Here is a 21,373-nt window from a genome sequence, read left to right as displayed (position 1 = left end):
ATAGGTGGTTGTTACCGTGTTCTGTCGCTTGAGCTTGAGCTGGGTCATGGCCAGATTCTCTGCGTACTCCAGCTGCTGGATCTCCTGCATGTCTAATCGATGTCTTTTCAACAGGGTGGCACGAGAGGAAGAGCACAATCGGATGTCCACTAATTCCCTGGCCATCGTTTTCGCACCTTGCATTCTCCGCAGCCCCGACTCTTCGGATCCGTTCCTCAGCATGAAGGATGTCGGCAAGACCACCACGTAAGCTCCATTACAGCAGCATTCACCATCTGCTTGTCACCTGCAGCTGTCCTCTGCAAAAAATGCTGTTTCCACTCTTATACAGGAATGCATGAGCGCCAGTTTGAATGCACTGTAGGTTTTTCATCCACCCATACAGTAGAATAGAATAGAATAGAATAGAATGTATACTTTTTTGATCCCGTGAGGGAAATTCAGTTCTCTGCATTTAACCCAATTTAACCGAATTAGTGAACACACAGCACACAGTGAACACACAGTGAGGTGAATCACACAACCCAGAGCAGTGAGCTGCCTGCCCAACCAGCGGCGCTCGGGGAGCAGTGAGGGGTTAGGTGCCTTGCTCAAGGGCACTTCAGCCGTGGTGGGCTGGTCGGGGATCGAACCGGCAACCCTACGGTTACAAGCCCGATGCGCTAACCAGTACACCACGGCTGCCCCAGACTGATACTATGGGTTCCTGACGTTTCTCTGGTTCATGCAGGTGTATGGAGATTCTGATAACCGAGCAGGTGAGGAGGTACAATGAGAAAATGCAGGAGATCCAGCAGCTGGAGTACGCAGAGAATCTGGCCATGACCCAGCTCAAGCTCAAGCGACAGAACACGGTAAACACACAGCGCCTAACAGACACAGCAGCTCAAAGGTCACACTACGCCTATCACAGGTCATTGGTAATTGGTTATTTTGCTTACTCTTATCACTTGTTTCCAGGTCAATGACAAAGCTAAATGTGAAATGGATTTAATATCTGTGGATTCTGAGAACATCTTGATTGAGAGGATCAAGTCAATCAAGCAAGAGAAGTAAGTGGAGGAATTAATACAGCACCATTCTATCATCCGACAGTCAAATTGTCTGGGGTTTACACTTTGGGGTTTCATTCTGCTTTCTTTCACAGGGATGACCTGACATGCAGGCTGCCTGATCTAGATGAGGAGCAATCCGACGACAACCTGGACTCAGAGTCATCCATTAGCACAGATAGTCTGCTGGAGGACAGAGGGTTTAGCTTAGACTCAGAAGGTCAGTAAAAGGTAATTTCCCTATACCTTCTGATCTAACACCTTTTTCATCGAATTGATTATGAAGATGTATGTAAGTCTTATGTGCATCTAAAGCTAATTATTTATTTAATAACTAGGCAATCAATCAACTGAACTAAATAAATTGGCTAATTTAGGCAATAACACCATGCAATAACTTAACCACCAATCATGTCATCACCAATTATGACGCTCGATGGTGTTTTGAGCTCCCAACGTCGTCTTCCAGGCAGCGCTACCACTGTTGACTTACTGTAAAGGCACTTAATCCTACCCCTAACCCTAACCATAACCCATTCCTAACCCTAGCGCCTTCCAGGCAGCGCTGCCTAGAAGACAACGTTGGGGGCTCAAAGCACCAAGAAACAATCATGACTCACTTTTTCCTGCTATTTAAATTGTCCTGTAGTCAGGTTTCTTGTTAAAGACTTCCCATTTCATGTTCTCCAGGGAAGGGGACCCCATGTTCAAACAAGCAGCAGCCGATGAAATCGAACCGCAGAGATGGAACTCAGTCTCTATGCATTTTGTCAGACCAGGATGTCGGCACTGGTCTACCCTCCACAAGTAGACCAAGCTCAGAAACCCCGCGGCGCTTCTCAGACCTCGACATTCCTTTTATAGATGATGATATATAGCGCAGTCTCCCAGACCTAAGGACAGACACTGAAAACACTAACTATGTGTACAATTATCAAAACACTCCTCAAGTTTTTGGAATAGTCCTCTGTTCGTGACATGGAGTCAAGTGACCAGATAATCATTGTTGTCACGGTAATGGTGTCCCTGATGACTGCTGCCTCACTTTCAGCACTTTTTTTTTTGGTTGCTCTCGTCTTACATGACCATGATCACTCTAGATTTTGAGCTGGCAAATTTCTCTTCAAGAGATGTGATGGAGCAGTATCCAAGATCTTTTGTGATAAGGGTGAAAAGGTGAAAGCCTCTGACTGTTGCAAACATTAACATCACAAACATTTTGGGGAGTGCATAAACCTAAAACAACCTCATCAAGACCAGAGAAGCCACATGAATAGGATGAATAATACGTTGTTAACTGTGTCCGGCTTTTCTCATGGAATAGACTGCATACAAAAAGAGGTTTTGGATTATTTGCATTGTACACTGATTGTATGGTAACAGTGGAGAGGATACACATCCCATTGTAGATACTGTAGCATGAATGCCACAGAAGTCAGCCTCTGTTCCTGTGTCGTGTTATGATCTTTTTCAGAAATACATGTTCTTATACAAGATCATTTGCCCAAGAAAGTAATATTAAATTGTATATATACATAACTTTTCATCTATATATTTTTTTGTATATTATGGTATATATTGTACCTATATTATCTGGTGTGTTTATATGTGTGACTGATTGGTCATTTCCAGTTCCAGGTAAACAGCATGTCACTCACTGATATTTCATACTTAACCATTCATGAATGAATGATTCGCTATGAATCATTGAAAATTATTCATTCAGTGAACAATTTTCTTACCCAACTTGCCAATTTTCATCAGGACATGTTTTTTTATTTGATATTAAAACAAGTTGATGTTGAAATGTATGATATTGTAATGTCAATTTCACTCTGTATGTACAGAGCGTGTGTGTGTGTGTGTGTGTGTGTGTGTATGTGTGCATGTGTGTGTGGGTGTGTGCATGCATCGATGGGTTATGGCCCTTTGAGCACAGACGCAAAAAGACCCCCGACCCCCCAAACACTCAGACATCTAGCCCGCCCCCCACGCTCATTCAGGGATCGGCTGCAGACTGCATGGTGCTTGATTAACCCACCTGTGGAGAGGGACCCGATGAAACCCATGAATACACAGGTTGAGCTAAAAGCACAACAGCTACATTTTATATATGATTATCCCAACAGGATTTAAGGGCCTTATTCAGGAGAGAATAACATACTGTAACCTGTGGTGTATATATGCCTGGGGTCCTGTTATGGCATATCATATAATGTAACCTATGTTATTTGACTGAGGAGCCGCTTTCAGATATTGGGTTAATAACATCACCTGTGTTATATGGTTGAGGGGCCCTTCATGGCTTCATTCACTTTCTGTTAGGATGTGCCGTCCCGGTGGTACAAAACGTGCATGCATGGTTTTTCGCTCAGAGGCACTAGGGGGACGCGAGACAGCCGTCATTCAACTCGAAATAAGTCAAATAACCATTCCAATGACTCCGAAGCTGATTAGTTAATGCAAATTAAGCTTAACAAAAAAGGTAGGCCCTGGTACTGTAGGCCCATTCAGTAATCCATCCCAGAATGAGTGACAGAAAGAGTATGTGTTAAGGTTTTTATACTTAATAGTTTAGGTATTAGTATTCTATCTGATATGAGCTAATTCACATAATGAAAACATGATGAGTGTGTTAACACAAAACATACACTACACATCCCCATAGGCAGAAATACCTGTGATGTTTTGTATTTCAGAAAGCAGTCATGCCTATAAGTCTGGACAGAGACCAGACTAACACAGATAATTTGACCACAGACAACGCCCACTTTAAGTAAGGGTGGTGTTGTTTGCCTCAAACAGCAGATGAAGCTCATTAACAAAAGAGAAAAATGGTCTCTACCTGCTCAGTATAAAACACCAACAAGTCCAAATACTGTTTGCTTTATTCAAGCAATAATTAGCCAATTCATTTTCAATTAATTTGATGAAAAAATATCTGAGTTCACACTTTCGCAATATGCCTACAATAAGGATAGGCTAGAATAGGAAATAGGATAGGACAAGTAGGCCTATAGTTGATAAAAACTGTTCATGGTCATAACTGTGGAATTAAAACATGCTTTAAGATTTTATTAAAATGAGTTTACATAGCTGTCAAATGAGCAAGTGAAATGTAATGAATAAATGCATCGAAAATTACCCTCAGCCAATCACATGAAATGTGTGTCCGACTTCCTGAAAATATTTACCAATCGGTTCATGACTTTAAATAAATAGGCGGAGTTTTCATTCAGGAAGACGGGTTAGGTTAGAGTGAGGTGTGGATGTGCAAGCAATCATTTAGCTAGCGTGCTAACGGTGAAGTCTATTTGCAGGTTAGCAAACTGTTTTTAAGGATCACTACACAGGTCCAACTCTGACAACGAGAATGGATATAAGTTAACGATGACTGGAGAGAAAAAGAAGAAAAAGCGGCTGAACCGCAGCATTCTTCTGGCTAAGAAAATCATAATAAAAGATGGAGGCAGTGTGAGTTAAATATTTATTTTCCCTACTGTTAGCAAGCTATCAACTAATGTTAGCATGTCTTGTTTAGCTAGGAAAATAGGCGTATGGGTTAGATGGCCATGATAGCTTGACGGTTTAGCCAGCTAGCTTGGTGTTGCCAGCTGGCTAATCGACTGTTGCTCAGAATCGGTGGTTGTAAGCATTAATTATGATGGTAGGTAGCCAGACAACCATATATTTGGACATGTCTCTAACTATCTTGCTATTGTTATAGCATTGTTATACAGATGCCAGCTACAATGAAGTGTCCGAAGCCTGCAGGTTAATTAACATAACGTTAACGTTTTGCTGGCTAGCTAGCTCATCCAGGGCAGCAACATAGCCAGTGTTTGGTTTTAGAGCAGCTGACAGTATACATTTAAATCAGATCAAAGTCATTTTCCCATTTGGATTTCGGAAGTTTTTGCTCTTACTTGACAGAAGTCATTCTCGCACAATAGCAAGAGATGTGAAACGCTTTCCAGCCTTTGTAGTTTCTGAGCAATCTGTCCAATAACGTTAGGCATCCAGGGTGTGTTTCTTAGCAAACGAGTATGTTGTGCTAATTTAGCTGTTTAGCTGAATGGACTTGCATTATTATGTTAGCTGGGGGGTTGCCATCTACAGTACAAGTCAGCTTAAATGTGATTAGTTTAAAGTATCTCCTATATCACACCATAAGTACTTTTTTCAGAAACAGTGTTATTTCCAGTTATTTCAGCTTTTGGAGTACGTCAGCAGAGTCATGGATAACACCTGTTTGTCAACTCAAACTTGGCTATGGTTAGAATTGGTTTGCTAACCACGTTACAGAAAGCACAAGTTATGTAAATCGTTTTGACAGGTGATACTTTGCCTCTAAAAATTAAATTAAGGTCCATATTTCAGTGTGACATTACATCAGCATAATACAGAAGAGCACCTGTAATCACACTGTCGATATTATTCAATGTTCCCAACTACTCATGCTAAAATATTAACCTTAGCCTAACGTTCAAGTGTCATGTAAGCGAAGTAGCCAAAGGCTGTCACATTCTTTCTCAAATGTCATGAGATTATGACATTCAAATAAGTGGCATGCGTTATTCATTTTAAATGCATTCAAAATGCATGTAGCATTTTAATGTCAGGATGCTCTTAAACTGCCATTCAATGTGCATTTACCCTGTAGTTCCTGGCCTTTATTGTTCCAAGTCAAATGGTGGTCAGGTCATTCACACCAGTCATGACATAACCATACTTAACATAGAAATGCTGAACTGCTGCTGCTGTAGTATGAATGGTCTCTCAACTGCTTTATGAGTCCTAGTCATTACTCAAAATGTTGCCTACAGTGGCAGATTATTTCCGATCAAGTTTTAACTACCTGCTACACACACACATTCACATAAATGGTAATGGATATGTGTGAACACATAACTGAGGAAACAGCAAGGAGGTTGAGGTGTATGTGTAGTGCTAGTGCTCTGTTTTAAACAGATATGGAAAGGTCCCTATTAAGTCATGCCTGTGAGCGGTAGCAGTTAATGGTCATGTTAGAACGTGACATATTTGTTTTGCTGTTGTGCTGCCACACCTGAGCCCTGCTTCTTGTGTTGCTCACACTTGGGAATGCCAAAAAAAAGCAACAGTAAAGGCTCTCCTTTCTTTGTGTTGTTTGAGTCTAGAGAGCTGTCTGCCCTACTTTTGTGTGAGTCTGTGTCACTCTGTCAGTGGTTTTCAGTATCCTCATACTCTTTCCCTGAGGATTTCAAAAAGCCTTGATACTCACCCTGGAACATTGTGTGTAAAGGAACTGGGAAGCCTGCTGACTATGTAGAATGTTTCACCTTATTCATTGTGTTGTGCGTCGGTTGCTAATTGGTGCTCTTTTGTTGTGCCCTAGCCACAGGGGATTGGAGAGCCCAGCGTGTACCATGCCGTGGTGGTCATCTTCCTGGAGTTTTTCGCCTGGGGTCTGCTCACCACTCCCATGCTCACGGTAAAAACACATGGCCTCACTTGTGCAACCTCACCCTGTCTCCAGCCACTTCTCTTTTCCGGTCGGAGAGATGTGCCAACAGGCCTCACTGTCACACACACCCACCCACTCACTCACTCACTCACTCACTCCCTCATCCACCCACACACCAAACCAGCCTGCCACTGTTTCTGAAACGGGTCCGATCCGGGCGTCATCTGGCTCGACTCTGTAGATCCATGCCGGATCCGAACCAGAGCCGTCCCGTGTCCGTGTCACCCTTCTGCTTCGACCCTGGGCACCGGTAGCAGCTCATATCCCCCCTCAGCCTGTGTGGAATCATGAATGTGGTCCCACTAACGCCTATGAATAATTGAATCCTAATCAAATGGAGAGGGCTGCATGACGCACGGGAGGGGTTTTGTTGATGAAAAAGCCTGGCGTGTTGGCAAGGGCTTTAGTGCTGCTAATGGCTCAAGCAATATTAGAGAAACATCAAACGAGTCTATTGTCAGAAGCTCCATCCATTTATGTCAGGAGCTGAAGTGGGAAATGCCTAGTGTTTGCACCAGACTGATGTGCAGCCGAGGTGCTGCCATTATGGAGCTGCCTGCTCACTAGATCTGACTCCTCTGTTGTTCAGAGGGTCTTCAGATTGATGAAATAGATTTTAGCGGACGCTGTCTCTGTTCATGAACTAAAACACAAATCACTTCCCAAGATGAGTAACAGAGGAGTGTTCATAAAACTTCTATTAGTATGTCACCACTCTTGTAAACATAATTCTTCTCCCTTTTCTCTCTCTCTCTCTCTCTCTCTCTCTCTCTCTCTCTCTCTCTCTCTCTCAGCTTGCTCTCTTTCTCTCTCTTTCTTGCCCTCTGTTGTGAATGTCTTGTGTTGTGAATGCAAAGGATTTGCCTTTTGGCAGCTAGAGCTAGAGTGGTTGCTGATCCCCACACACTTAGGATTGTCACTTTGTCACTAGCAGACAGTGCTTGGCATCTTAAGTCTGTATAATCCCCTTTTCCCCCTTGAAACCAGATTATCAGCAGATGTGTGTAGATAGCATGTCCACTAGCTGCAAGGTGTGTTCCCCTTCACAGGGTTAATCATTTTATCTGTTACAGAGAATTTTACTCTCTTTCCCAGCACTTTAGCCCCATACTTATCCACAGGAAAATGTTGGTGTTTTAGTCGTCATTGGCTGCATCACTTTAATGCTGTCCCTTTCAGTGGCACACTTTAGTTGCCACTAGCATCTGCTGTCTGTTGACAAAACTTAATTAGTATATTTAGCCACTGTAGCAGGTGGTGAAAGTATATTTTTTGACAACACATTACTCCAGTAATATCCAGTACGGGAACTCGGTGTGCAACCCAGGTAGCCGTAGTAGTTGTGCAGGCAGTCAGTCACATACCTCTGTTTCGCCTCAGGAGCTTCCTGTAAAGTTCAAACACTAGATTTATACTGTTTCTTAAACACGCAATGGGGTATCACGTAAGGGCCTGTTTGTGTCTTACATCGGCCCCCATAGCATAGCCACTAGCAGGATAACTTACATTTTAAAAAGTTGTTGTGTTTTTCTTTCCCCTACCGACAATACCAGGTGAAATTTTGCCAATCATTTTCTAAGGGGTACAATTTACTGATTCTGCAAGTGTTCAAAGTATTTTATTTAAACCACTTCGGACATCAGCCCAAATGACAGTTTGTCTTCACTGCCATGGGGCACTTCACAGACATTGATGCATGTTGCCACCGGAATGTGCTTGTTGCTAGTACTTTTCCCCAAAAGAGCCTTGGTTTCATGTCAGTGGAAACACTTGACTTTGTCTGTGTGTGTTTAGTGAAAGCGACCGAGGTTGCCTCAGAGATCATTAACCAACGTTCAGTTGAATAGGGCATTTCTTTGTCTGGATGAACTAGGCTACTCACTGAATGGAAGGCAAAAAAAGAGCTAGCACACATGCTGCATCTCATAACTGGCCTGGGGAAATAATAGAGGGCTGTGTTAGTCTCACTCACATGTTCATTTAGCATATCAAGGATAGATAGGTATTATGACATCTTGTGCAAGACCCGGGGTGGGGCAAACTTTGATGAGGTATTTTGCTGTTGTTACTTTGTCAGGTGCTCGTTGTAAACTTGGACTTTAATCATGTGATGCTACTTGTTGTACAGACATATTTAGCACCTATGTGGCCTGAATGACTGCTGCTCTCCGCTGGTTTGTTATTTGGGAGGTATTTGTTGTGCAGTCAACCATTTTTATCTACTTTGTTGTTTCAGGTTTTACATCAGACATTCCCTCAACACACATTCCTGATGAATGGCCTTATTCATGGAGTCAAGGTGAGATAACCAAGCTCTCTCTCTCTCTCTCTCTCTCTCTCTCTCTCTCTCTCTCTCTCTCTCTCTCTCTCTCTCTCTCTCGGGAACAAATAAGGTCTTTCACCCCATCAAACCTCTGCCAGTGGCCCTTGTATTTTACTCTGATAAGCAGCCATGGCCTCCTGCAAACTGCTGTCCTCCTTAGTGATGTTGGACAAGACATTTCAACACCCACTGTTAAAAATCAGCACTATGGCCATATCTAACTTGTAGAAGAAGCAAATGATACCTGATTCCTGACACAGAACTTTGTATGCTTCATCAAATGCTAGAGGGATCCATAAAGCGTTGAGGCATAGTTGTGAACATGTGATGGTCATGCTTGTGCATGAGCATCTGTGAAAGTTTAATGAAATGCTACTACTTTTGCACTACTTTTGCACGGACTAGGCGCTGCATTTTAAATGGTAGTAGTATATGTTGGAGTTCATGATTGTTAGAGAGCGAGGATGTGTCATGTGGACTACAGTGTTGTTTTCAGGTTAGTTTTAACACTTGAAGTTTAACCCTTTAGTCCAAACTGAGAGGTGGTTGTGGAGGTGGACTAGTCTGTAGTTCTGTTATGTTTGTTTGTTTGTTTGTTTGTTTGTTTTGACGGCACCCTCCTGTGTTGTTGTGTCAGGGTCTGCTGTCGTTCCTGAGCGCTCCGCTCATCGGAGCACTTTCAGACGTGTGGGGCCGCAAGTCCTTCCTGCTGCTCACCGTCTTCTTCACCTGCGCACCCATCCCCCTCATGAAGATCAGTCCCTGGTGAGCGACACACACACACACACACACACACACACACACACACACACACACACACGTATACGTATAAATACCACACGCACCTGCACCCATCCCCCTCATGAAAATTAGTCTCTTGTGAGTGGCCCACAGACTCACACACACACGCATGCATACGCATATCTACCACACGCATATCTACCACACCCATACACACGCACCTGCACCCATCCCCCTCATGAAGATCAGTCCCTGGTGACACACACACACACACACACACACACACAGAAACCATGCATATATAACATACACACACACATACATACATCTGTGCAGCTTCTGAGCAGTGCCTTGATCATCCTGATAAAGAAACCCAAACTATTTCCCTATGTCTGATTATCAGTGAAAAGAATCTTACTGCACAGTTAATTTTACATGGCCACTATAACACACTAGCTTTTAATAAAGTCATATCACAACAAACATTTGAACTGCTATAGAATATAACACATGTGTAATACTACAAATTGAGTATGTTTGTAAGTGTGCTGTGCTTGATTAATTAACGAATTAATGTTTCCTTTTCAATGTAACAAGGCATTTGTAATGTAAAGAGGAAGACACTTGCATGTGAAATCCAGGCAGGTGAATGGCGTGTATGATCTGACGAGGTGTTTTAATTCGTCTCCGTCTCCACAGGTGGTACTTTGCCGTTATTTCCATGTCGGGCGTCTTTGCGGTCACCTTCTCGGTCATCTTTGCATATGTTGCTGACATCACGCAGGAGCACGAGAGGATCACTGCCTATGGTCTGGTGAGCATAGAGTGATGCAGTGGGTTATTCCATCTTTATGTAGCCTGATAAACCAGCCTAAATGGATTGGATGTCTAATTTAGTCTGGCCTCGATCAATGGATACAACGGAACATTGTTGATGAGCACAACCCGTTGTCTTTCAAACCGTGTCTGTGCCTATAGGCCAACGCTCCCTCAAAACCCCGCCCCAGAGCCCTCTGCCCCGCCCGCGTTGATTCAAAACACATCTCTGCGTTGTGATTGGTTTAGTTGCCATCTGCCAGATTCAGGGCAGTGTTTTCAAAATGTTCAATGGTGCGAGGCCAGACCCAAATGCAGGCAAAACATTTTGCCGTCCAGCAGTTGGCGCTGGTTTTCCAGGCTAATCTTTATGGCTTTATTGCCTGCCAAGCTGCCACATACTGATATGGAATATGAGAAACATTATTTCATATTTTCCAAAGTTGGGATGATGTAATAGTACCATTAGACATGTGATGGGATGGGGTGCACAGACTTGAGTGAAGTCCTGAGAGAAGTGGTTTATTGTGGAACTAATTGAGAATTGCCAATGACGACTAAGGCCCAAATCACACCAAAGATCCACGACCAGACGCAAAGCATTCAACATGTTAAGTCGCAGTTGCACGGTTCTAGAACGTTGCAACTCCTCTCAAGGCGAATCATTGGTTTGAACCCCCAAGTTACTATGCAAACTTCCCATTTACGTGTGACTTGCAACTATGTTGCCTCAGTTTCCTCTCCTAACTAGAATGATACCAGTCTTTCTTGAGAATGTTACAAACTTTTAATATCCTCAGGCCCAATAAAGTTAATGTGTTCTGTGTCTGTGTTTTGTCTTGGGTGTCGTAGGGTAAATCCTCCTACATAGACAGTCAAGCATCCCAATATAGCGTCTTAATAAAATATTGTGCATTTGTTAGTTGGTAGGCTACCATAAGATCTAACTGTTTGGAGATACAGTGGGGAGAAAATGTATTTGATACCATGCTAAAGTTGCCTAAAAAGAGGAATATAAAATCATAATTTGACAATTGATCTTAATGTCTTAATTAAAAAAATGAGTAAAAATAAAACCTCTAAGTACACCAATTTTCTTTTTGATTGAAGAATGTATCGTAAATAAATAAATGTTCTTCCTAAATGCTAGGGGGAAGGAAGTATTTGACCCCCTATGTAACCCTATGGGAATTTAACACATAGGGTTAACATAGGGGCAGGCAGATTTTTATTTTTTAAGGCCAGCTATTTCATGGATCCAGGATATTATGCATCCTGATAAAGTTCCCTTGGTAAATAGCCCCACATCATCACATACCCTTCACCATAGCTAGAGATTGGCATGGTGCTTTTTCCAGTAGGCCTATTAGCCTGTTTGATGCTCATGGAGCTCAATGCAAATCAAACAGGCTAAAAGGCCTACTGGAAAAAGCACCATGCCAATCTCTAGCTATGATGATTTTATATTCCTGTTTTAGCATGGTATCAAATACAGGTGCTCCCCACTGTATGTGCTCTGAGTCTAGGCTGAGATTTGGACTAAACATAATATTGGATGAATTGCAGCTCCAAAGTCATTTGAAATTGGTTATCCAGGCCAAAAAGTGGTTAAAGGAGAGTTGAAAATCTGTGTAAAACTGACAGCAAATATACATGACGGGTGCAAGACAAGAATCTTGTTGGTATCGTAGGGTCCACAGAGTTGTCTCTGAACTGTGGTTTGTCATTACGTACGTGCGGACTATTATGTCCTACAAAACATTTGCAGCTGTTTTTATTTTGGCTAATTCTTGCCTGGCCCGATGTGGCCTCTCCGGGCCCCTGTAGGTGTCCGCCACGTTTGCGGCCAGCCTGGTGACGAGCCCGGCCATCGGGGCGTACCTGTCGCAGGCGTACGGCGACACGCTGGTGGTGATCCTGGCCACGGCCATTGCCTTGCTGGACATCTGCTTCATCCTGGTGGCCGTGCCCGAGTCCCTGCCGGAGAAGATGAGGCCCGCCTCCTGGGGAGCACCCATCTCCTGGGAGCAGGCCGACCCCTTCGCCGTGAGTAGCAACCTCCTGGGTGGCCTGTCTGTGTGTGTCTGTGTGTGTCTGTGTGTGTCTGTGTGTGTCTGTGTGTGTCTGTGTGTGTGTGTTCTGCCAGAATAACCACAAAGATCCCAGAGAATGTGAGGGATGGTTTCAAATAGACACAATGTTTTCCACCCTAAAAATCGAATGTGTTTCTCTTCTCTTTCTGCCTCTGTCTCTGTCGCTCTGTTCTGCGTAGTCGCTGCGGAAGGTTGGTCAGGACTCCACGGTCCTGCTCATCTGCATCACGGTCTTCCTGTCCTATCTCCCTGAGGCCGGCCAGTACTCCAGCTTCTTCCTCTATCTCCGACAGGTAAAGTTCAAGCAACACGGTCAGATACTTCAACTGACTCACATGCGCTTACTTCCCCACTCAGACTTTGACACAAAAAAAATCACAGTACACTTTTTACACATTCACAATAGTACACTTTGGATATACACACAAAGTTCTTATTACTGGCCATATCTAGGTTTTAAGACATCGGTCTGAATTTGTGTCTGAATTGTACATTACTTATTAGTTTCTGTACCCTGATACAAAGTTTTTACGAGGCGCAACATTTGCATAGTTAACTGCTGCTGAAGCAACACACGTATTGGGCTTCTCATGTTTGGATGGAAATCTCAGATTGTGTAAAAGAATAGAATACAGACACCTTCCATTTGTCATACATTTTGTCCTGCATAAAGGGATGGCCTGGATGCAGACCATTGCACACTTTGTTCGGCCACGTTGACCTGTTCTCCGATCTAACTCCGACAGGCACAGGCCTCAGGCTCCGAGTGTAAACACACCCCGTAGTGTTATGTGCTTAGGAACTAGTTGGGCCAGAGTTAGGCCACGTGTCGTCCTCATGTCTGCCGTAACAGCAGGCTGGATAGTGTTACAAGCCACGCCACTCAAAACCCCCTCCTCTCTGTCCAGTGACACAGTTTTTACTCTTCTCAAAGAAATTGGGTGCACACACCTCTTTCACCTCACTAATATTGTTAAATGAGCAAAGCTCATTTAATAAAAGAATAATGTTGATTCGAACGTGCATTATTTTCCTATAAAATGCACGGCGCGTCGTTGATTATCCCGGTAAATGGTATGATATGATGAGATGATCTGTGCTGGACAGGTTCACATCCATTTGTGTAGGCTGTGCAGCCTAATCCCTGCATTGTCTCCCGCAGGTCATACGGTTCTCGTCAGAAACGGTTGCTGCCTTCATTGCTGTGGTGGGAATCCTTTCTATCGTGGCTCAGGTGGGTTTAGTGCCTGGGGAACTTTCCCTCTCTGTGTGTGTGTGTATGTGTGTGTGTACTGTATCTTGTAACCTGACTTACTAAAGCCACATTCTGTTTGTCGCCTTCCAGACGGTGGTGTTGGGAATCCTGATGAGATCCATAGGGAATAAAAACACTATTCTCCTGGGTCTGGGCTTTCAGATCCTGCAGCTAGCCTGGTACGGCTTTGGCTCCCAGCCCTGGTGAGTGTCAATGCTGTCAGTAGTAGCACTTCTGGAGTGTGGCCACTAGAGGGCAGAGCTTCTCAGGCTATCTGCAATGTGTGTCTCTCAAGGCCCTTTGAAAAGACACTGAAGCTGATATAAAATATAAATAGAATAGAATATACTTTTTTGATCCTGTTAGGGAAATTAATTTCTCTGCATTTGACCGAATTAGTGAACACACACAGCACACATTGAACACAGTGAGGTGAATCACACACTAACCCAGAGCAGTGAGCTGCCTGCCCAACCAGCGGCGCTCGGGGAGCAGTGAGGGGTTAGGTGCCTTGCTCGAGGGCACTTCAGCCGTGAACTGGTCGGGGATCGAACCGGCAACCCGTTCCAGTAGGCCACGGCTGCCCCTGATATTGATGCCTGTGGAGTGGACATGGGATTCCTCTCTGCTGCTTATCTGCAATAGGGTATTCAGTGTTTCCCCCATATGCATTCAGCAGCGGTGCTCAACCGCAAGATCTTCACATGATCACCAATATCACAGGCAAAGACATTCACTTGCTCACTGTAAAAAGCATAACAGCGAGTCGTCTTCATCTTCATCAGATGCAGCAGCTGCTCTGAAATTAAATAGGAAGACATTATGGCTACGATGCTCTCCGATTGGCCGTTGCTCAACGTGTTTATTTTTGCCATGAATGTGTTTGTAGTCGATACATTTCTAGTTCAACTTATCTGATCCAAAGCCTGCTGGTAAACAGTGTTTAACTAAATGTCTCCTCCTCTCTTGCCATATCAAAAATCATAAATTATATGAATCATAAAGTTTCTCTGATTGGTGCAATTTACTGTCTTCTATTTTATCAACCAGACAGGCAACTTTAATCTTCTAATGCTAATCTTTTAATTGCACCAAAAGGACTCCACCAGCAAAGTGGAGGAGCTAATTTTATCCATTTTTCCCCAAAGCTATGGAACATCCTGCCTCTGCACATCAAATAGGCGAGTTCAGTGAATAGCTTTTAAAAAGACCCGAAAGCATTAGCCTGATTACCATCGACTTTCAAAGGCTCTGCGAGACTTTAGTCTGACCAACAGCCTGTACTAACACGGTTTCTTGCAAGCGCTGGTTGACCCGCCTCCTTTAAGTGCCTCGATTTGCTACTGGTAGATGTCAGAAAGCGGTTTGCCGAGTTTAAACCAATAACAACACTCTTTCCTCTGCCTTGAACACGCCTCTACCCAGAGCCGTTGGAGCTGCTCAAAGTTGATTGGTTCTCGACCAAAGGGGGCAGTTCCGCAGATTTCGGGAACTCAGAAATCCTTCTCAATGAGCAGTTGACCAGACCAGCAGCAAAAGCCTGAAGGCGTTGCGTCACTGGGAGGGCGTGCCAGGCTACGAAAGCATACCTGTACAAGAGAGCCTTTAGTTAACTCATCTTATCTTGTAGACTACTTTCTCGGATTACTCTACATTCGACTGCTGCCATTAGAGCTGCAGCCAGCCAGAAGCAGATGGACTCCCCCTATTAAGTCAGGTTCGGCTCAAGGTCTCTTCTTGGAATATGGGAGGTCTCTTCTTGGAATATGGGAGGTCTCTTCTTGGAATATGGGAGGTCTCTTCTTGGAATATGGGAGGTCTTCCTTGCCACTGATGCCATATGGCGCGCTTGTAGGGGTTGGGAAAAATCTTTTTCCTTTTTCCGAAAAATTATTTTCCTTTCTCTCAGAGTAAAAGAGTAGCTTCCCTTCATAGTTTAATTTTTCCCTCATTGTGTTCATTGTGAGATTACAATGCTGGAACAACTGGAAAATCTTCTAGGGGGAAATTGCAAATATTATGAAAAACAGTTCACATATCATTGTTCTTTTAAAAAATAACCACTGTCTGTGTTGATGTTTCGTACAAAATAAATCTGCTGTCCATTCATAGTCCTGCCTCTATAAGTGGGAGACTATCAAGGTGGCTTGAACCAAGCCATACACAAGCCAATCAATAATGCTGCTTCAGGAGTATCTGATTGATAGATTGGATTAAATATCCACATATTTGAATCCATCACTGAGCGTATGCTAAAACATTTAATTATTTTAATGTTTTCAAATTCCCACAAAGACTTGTGGGCACACCCATTCACTGAAGCTGTTTATCTTTCACTTTTGTGTTTGTTTGGTATGTCTGTCTTGTCGTTTCATTTGTCATTTTTGGCCTGGTTCAGCTTGGCTGAGTTTTCCTGGCTGAAAGCTGTGTTTAGTTTAGATAGACTGCTCTGTATTGTCCCCTCTCTTTAGCACGCAATGGCACAGCATTAACTCTTAGCCAAAGATCCTTGATTACTAGCCGCTTTAACCCTCTCTGTCTAAACTGTGGTGTCTTTTGACAATGTTGTTGGGGATGCGACTGTTCTCTGACCCTGATGAAGGCTTAAGCCGAAACGTTGGTCAATAAAAAAATCTTTAAGTTCCGAGTGTGCCACGACACTTTTGTTTACATTTAACCTTTACCGCCGTGAACACCTCACAAGGTGTGCGTTTACTCATGCAAACGAATATGCGACTGTTCTTACCATTTGTTGGTGTGTTCCAAGTTACCTGATTAGTGTATTGGCTGTGCTGCTAGGAGACCATGAGGTTTGTTGATATGACCTTTACTTGAGCATATTCCATCAAAATTAACTCATTTACTCTAATTCTGAATTAGTTGCTCATTTGAAAACATTCCTCAGAAATTGCAAGTGGGCATCTGAACACCTGATTGAGTTGGATTGGTTTTATTAGTGTGTGTGTGAGTGTGTGTGTGTGTGTGTGTGTGTGTGACTTTAAAAAAAGGTTTAAATATTTAAATGTTTTTGTTCTTTCAGGATGATGTGGGCAGCTGGGGCCGTGGCTGCCATGTCCAGCATCACATTCCCTGCCATCAGTGCCATTGTGTCCCGCAATGCAGACCCCGACCAACAAGGTGTGATCACACTGCCATCTCTCACACACACACACACACACACACACACACACACACACACACACACTATCTCTGTCTCTCTCTCTCTCTCTCTCTCTTACACGTGTGTGTGTTCATACTAGTGCCATCCACACACTACCGTATCTGTTGGGGCCTCAAACTCAAACACCCTCTACCAGCCACATGATTCACCTCGCTAGCCACAGAAGCAATAACAACTTCACACACACACTTGCACCCATCCCCCTCTTGAAGGACAGTCCCTGGTGAGTGGCCCACATACACACAAACACGGAAGCCCCTGCATGGGCACATACACCTGCACAGCTCTTGAGCATGATCATCCTGATAATGAAATAAACTATTTTGAAAAGCAAAAACTGATATTTTCTTAAATCTGATAACCAGTCAAAATAATCTTGCTACTCTTTCAGTTTACGTGGTCAATGTGTCACTGTACACGGCAGCCACCACTCAGAAGGCAATATTACAACTTTAGAAGCTTTAACACACACACACACACACACACACACCTGCACTCGCACCCATCCCCCTCATGAAGATCAGTCCCTGGTGAGACACACACACACACAAACAAACATGGAAACCATGTATCATACACCTGCACAGCTCTTGAGCCTGATCATCCTGATAAAAATACAACAAACTATTTCAAAAAGCAGAATGGATATTCTACATCTGATAGTCAGTGAAAATAATCTTGCTACACGTTTAGTTTACATGGCCAGTGTATCACTGTACACTGCAGCCACTCAAAAGGCAATACTACTTCAGACTTCAGATGCTCACACACACACACACACACACACACACACACACACACACACACACACACACACACACGCGCACACACGCACACACACACACACACACACACACTTACCACAACCTACTACCTGATTACCACAATCTACTATCTAGCAACACAGGAAACACATCCTGTAACAAACACAGTCATGCTTGTAGGATCAAAACCAAACCTTGGCTCCAAACCGTGGTCTGGCCCTAGTCAAATACCTGTAGCCCAAGAACAGCTGAGATGGGAGAGGTGACGCAGCCTGTGTTTGTCCCTCCAGGTGTAGTCCAGGGGATGATCACAGGTATCCGGGGCTTGTGCAACGGCCTGGGCCCCGCGCTGTATGGCTTTGTCTTCTACCTGTTCCACGTGGAGCTCAACGAGATGGACCCAGCTGAGAGCCCTGAGAAGGGGTCCAAGCCCAACATGGCCAACCCCACAGACGAGGTGACCATTTACAAAACCAAAACTATTACAAAGCTAAAACTATTAGGTCGTAAGTCCATGCTATGTAAATATCATGGATTGATTGATTAGAATTTAATGTAATCTGTGTTTTTGGTAAAACTGTCTCCTCAGTTTGTCATTTACAGTTGTTGTGCTTTATTATACTTTTCTTTTTTTAATCTCTGTCTCGCTCTCTCTCCCTCTCTCTCCCTCTCTCTCCCTCTCTCTCCCTCTCTCTCTCCCCCTCTCCTCCTCCAGAGTGCCATCATCCCGGGCCCTCCCTTCCTGTTCGGCGCCTGCTCGGTGCTGCTCTCCCTGCTGGTGGCGCTCTTCATCCCTGAGCACAACGGCGTGAGCATGCGGCCGGGCGGCTACAAGAAGCACAACAACGGCGCCCAAAGTCACGGGCACGGCCCGCAGGGCGGCATCTGCGAGGGCAAGGAGCCACTGCTGGAGGACAGCTGCGTATAACCCCAGCCACTTGCACCCCACAGGCTGGGGTCGACGGGGTCGATGGGGTCGATGGTGGTGGTGGTCATAAAGGGTTTTGGGAGTGGATCAATAAGGCTTTTTTTTTTTCGGTTTGTTTTTGTTTTGTTTTTTTTGTTTGTTTTTTAGGGTGGGACAGGGAAGGGTAAGCCTCAGGCCAACAAAGTGGGTGGAGGAGAGAAGAGGATGCAACCCCCCCCCCGTCTCACCCCCCTTCCCCGCCACCTCCACCCCCCCTTCCTCACATCCACACTACACCACCCCGCCTCCGCCTCCTTCACTCAACCCTCCTCCCAAGCTGGTTCTGGCAACGCTCCTTTGCTCTGGCGAGAGACTCCCACGGACTCTAATGGGCCCTCCTGGGCCACCTATAAGCTAATACGCGTGGACAGAGCGCTGGCGCTGTGAGACCCAGTGCAGGGAACAAGCAAGGCTGGGCAGAGCACCAGCCGCAGCAGCACTGGGGCGGGGGAGGCGGGGAGGCGGCGAGCCAGGAACTTCAGCTCACGCAAGCTCAGTGCTCTGGAACTGTAAGGACACACCTTTGGCCTTGGAGCCACCAGGAAGTGGATGCTTGGGTGTCAAGGCTCCCATTTGAGGAGGCGCCTGCAAAAGTTTAAATGATGTACTTCAGTCGAAGGTTATCCACATAATTTAAAAATAGACTTTTGTGGCTGGTTCTATTGTTTTTCCCACCCTCGTTTTTTTTTTTTTTGTTGTTTTTGTTTTTTTAAAAAGAGCAGACCAACAGACCATACAATGATGTTACGGTTCTTTGTCCAGATTTGTCCAGAGACTCAAAGAGTAACAGTTAACGTATTGGTGAGCTCCATTGTAGACACTGGGTGTGAGCCAAAACGTCACCTGCCACTTTATGTGAAGGTTTTGGTATTAACATTTCATAGGATAGGATCGGTGGTGCTGATGTTTGAGGAGAAATGGTTCATATCCTGCGGAATTTTCTTTTCTTTTTTTTTTTTCAAAGCAGTACAGCAGAGCACACAATAGATACAATTTTATACTGTGAGACTTTAGTCTATTTGATACAAACACAGCTTGTTTGGAGATCTGCGTTCTACTGTTTTTTCCCCACACCACTGGTCTGGTCCTGCCAGGAACATGGGTTAAGTTAGTCAGAGCCGAACTGCTACCACTGTCTCTCCCTCTCTCGGACACTGAATGAAATGCCAGTGTGGTCATACGGTACTTGTCTGTTCTCCTTCGAGGATGGCTGTGTCAAATGTTTTTATTTAAAAGGAAAAGTTGCCTTTTAATTGATTTCATGTTGATATTACCTAACCCGAATGAAGACTTTTGCTCTGAGAAGGGTGAGTAATTGTTGATATATATCGCTCCCATCGGAGCTCACATACTCTTTAGTCTGATTCGTGTCCACCTAAATGACCTCCGGTCCCCAATCTGTGGGCCTTCTTACGTGTGTGTGTGTGTGTGTGTGTGTGTGTGTGTGCGCGCGTGTGTGTGTGTGTGTGCGTCTGGGCTCATGCATTTTCCATCACAAGCCAACAGGCCCCATCATAGCTCTGGTTCTCATTGTGAGCACTGATGTTGTCAGTAAGTCTCAGTGGATGGTTAGATTGGATGAAGGAGTGTATCATCCCCATGCTGCTGCAGTAGAACGTAAAAGGTTACATGTTCTGTGGTATAAATCTACAAATGTGATATTTCAAGTAGACAATTAACCATTTCAAGGATTCGTATGTAATCAGCTTCAAAGATACTCTGCATCTTCTGTGCACTGTCTTTGGATAGAAGTGACATTTCAATTACTGTATTTAATCTTAACTGTTGGTGTATATTTGAGAAATTGACTTTCCTACATTGAACCTCAAGTGCATTGAAATGGCTCACATAGCTACATCACGAACTCACTGCAGTAGGTGACACACCTAAGTTGTTTGTTTCTTTGTTTTGTTTTATATGGTTTTGTGCCATGCTTGTTTTTGTTGTTTTGTACATTGTGTTTAATTTTTGTAGATTTTTTTTAATGATTATTGTTGTTGTTATTATTATTATTATTATTATTATTATTATACATTTTTATGCATTGTTGGTGCCATTTCCATTCCCTTCAGGGAACCAAATCACTGACAACATTAATGAGGAAACAAATAGTGCAGTTTGGGGTGGACCGTGTGTTGCTCGTTTGTGCTTAACACGTTGGAAATAACATTTTGTGGCCTGATTTGGTACTTAATTAATATTTACCCTGAAGTCTTTGTTGAATGTTACAGAAAGCTTAATAATTTGAAAATTAAACCACAAAATGTGTGCTCACTTTATTATGTTTTAACACAGAGAAAGCTAGAACAACTTTGTGTTCAAGGGGATATGGACTTAATTATTATTTTTTGTAGTGATGCAACTGGACTTTATTGCCTGCTATCCTCTTAGACTGTCTGGTTTGTGGCCCAAAAAAGTAATTAAAAAAAAAAGAAAGAAAGAAAGAAAGAAAAAACGACCTTTCTTTGTGCCTAAGTTTATCAAAACTCTTGAATAGCAGGAACACGTCGGAAGTTGTGAACATGTTGTAAATATTGGGGATCTAATGACAAACTATTTATTAAAATTTAATGACATTGACCTATTATTCTTGTCTTATTTCCTGTGAATGCATTACTCCTTAAGGCGCTCTCTGCTCATGGTGCTTAGGTAGCTCAAGTATAGGCAAGGATGAG

At 43.7% G+C, this 21,373-nt stretch overlaps 2 protein-coding genes across 7 annotated transcripts in view; both read left to right on the top strand.

Moving 5' to 3' along the window:
• The window catches only part of myo9b (myosin IXb), a 28,575-nt gene extending 25,712 nt beyond the window's left edge, over positions 1-2,863 (top strand). For 3 of the 4 annotated variants that reach the window (XM_062530575.1, XM_062530577.1, XM_062530574.1), the window contains 5 exons: positions 115-246; positions 731-854; positions 961-1,052; positions 1,148-1,272; positions 1,743-2,863. In XM_062530575.1, the coding sequence (XP_062386559.1) occupies positions 115-246; positions 731-854; positions 961-1,052; positions 1,148-1,272; positions 1,743-1,930 (661 nt within the window). In that variant the 3' untranslated portion in view covers positions 1,931-2,863. Of the gene's footprint in view, positions 1-114; positions 247-730; positions 855-960; positions 1,053-1,147; positions 1,284-1,742 lie in introns of all 4 variants that reach the window. The other variant, XM_062530576.1, reaches the window with a different exon arrangement.
• Positions 2,864-4,310: 1,447 nt separating this feature from the next.
• On the top strand, positions 4,311-21,290 carry mfsd14a2 (major facilitator superfamily domain containing 14A2). Of its 3 annotated transcripts, none has more exons than XM_062530572.1 (12): positions 4,311-4,526; positions 6,436-6,525; positions 8,795-8,857; positions 9,519-9,646; positions 10,322-10,436; positions 12,266-12,484; positions 12,711-12,824; positions 13,694-13,765; positions 13,877-13,989; positions 16,827-16,924; positions 18,022-18,188; positions 18,447-21,290. In XM_062530572.1, exons 1-12 carry the CDS (start codon positions 4,443-4,445, stop codon positions 18,657-18,659), a joined length of 1,476 nt encoding a protein of 491 aa, XP_062386556.1. In that variant the 5' UTR covers positions 4,311-4,442; the 3' UTR covers positions 18,660-21,290. The 3 variants fall into 3 exon arrangements, with proteins under 3 accessions (XP_062386556.1, XP_062386555.1, XP_062386557.1); XM_062530571.1 differs by having other exon boundaries at positions 6,430-6,525; XM_062530573.1 differs by lacking the exons at positions 4,311-4,526; positions 6,436-6,525 and adding an exon at positions 8,456-8,609.
• Positions 21,291-21,373: the final 83 nt, after the last annotated feature.

This window comes from Sardina pilchardus, chromosome 2 (genome assembly GCF_963854185.1).
Source record: "Sardina pilchardus chromosome 2, fSarPil1.1, whole genome shotgun sequence".
In the NCBI taxonomy this organism is placed as follows: Eukaryota; Metazoa; Chordata; class Actinopteri; order Clupeiformes; family Clupeidae; genus Sardina; species Sardina pilchardus.
This window is presented reverse-complemented; position numbering and strand designations above follow the sequence as displayed.

Bases quoted from the DNA above. Each gene is read 5' to 3' on its own strand.
- mfsd14a2 (XM_062530571.1), top strand. From the start codon at position 4,443: ATGACTGGAGAGAAAAAGAAGAAAAAGCGGCTGAACCGCAGCATTCTT. The intron at 6,526-8,794 runs GTAAAAACACAT...TTGTTGTTTCAG, and splicing joins TCACCACTCCCATGCTCACG to GTTTTACATCAGACATTCCC. The intron at 12,825-13,693 runs GTAAAGTTCAAG...TGTCTCCCGCAG, and splicing joins TCTTCCTCTATCTCCGACAG to GTCATACGGTTCTCGTCAGA.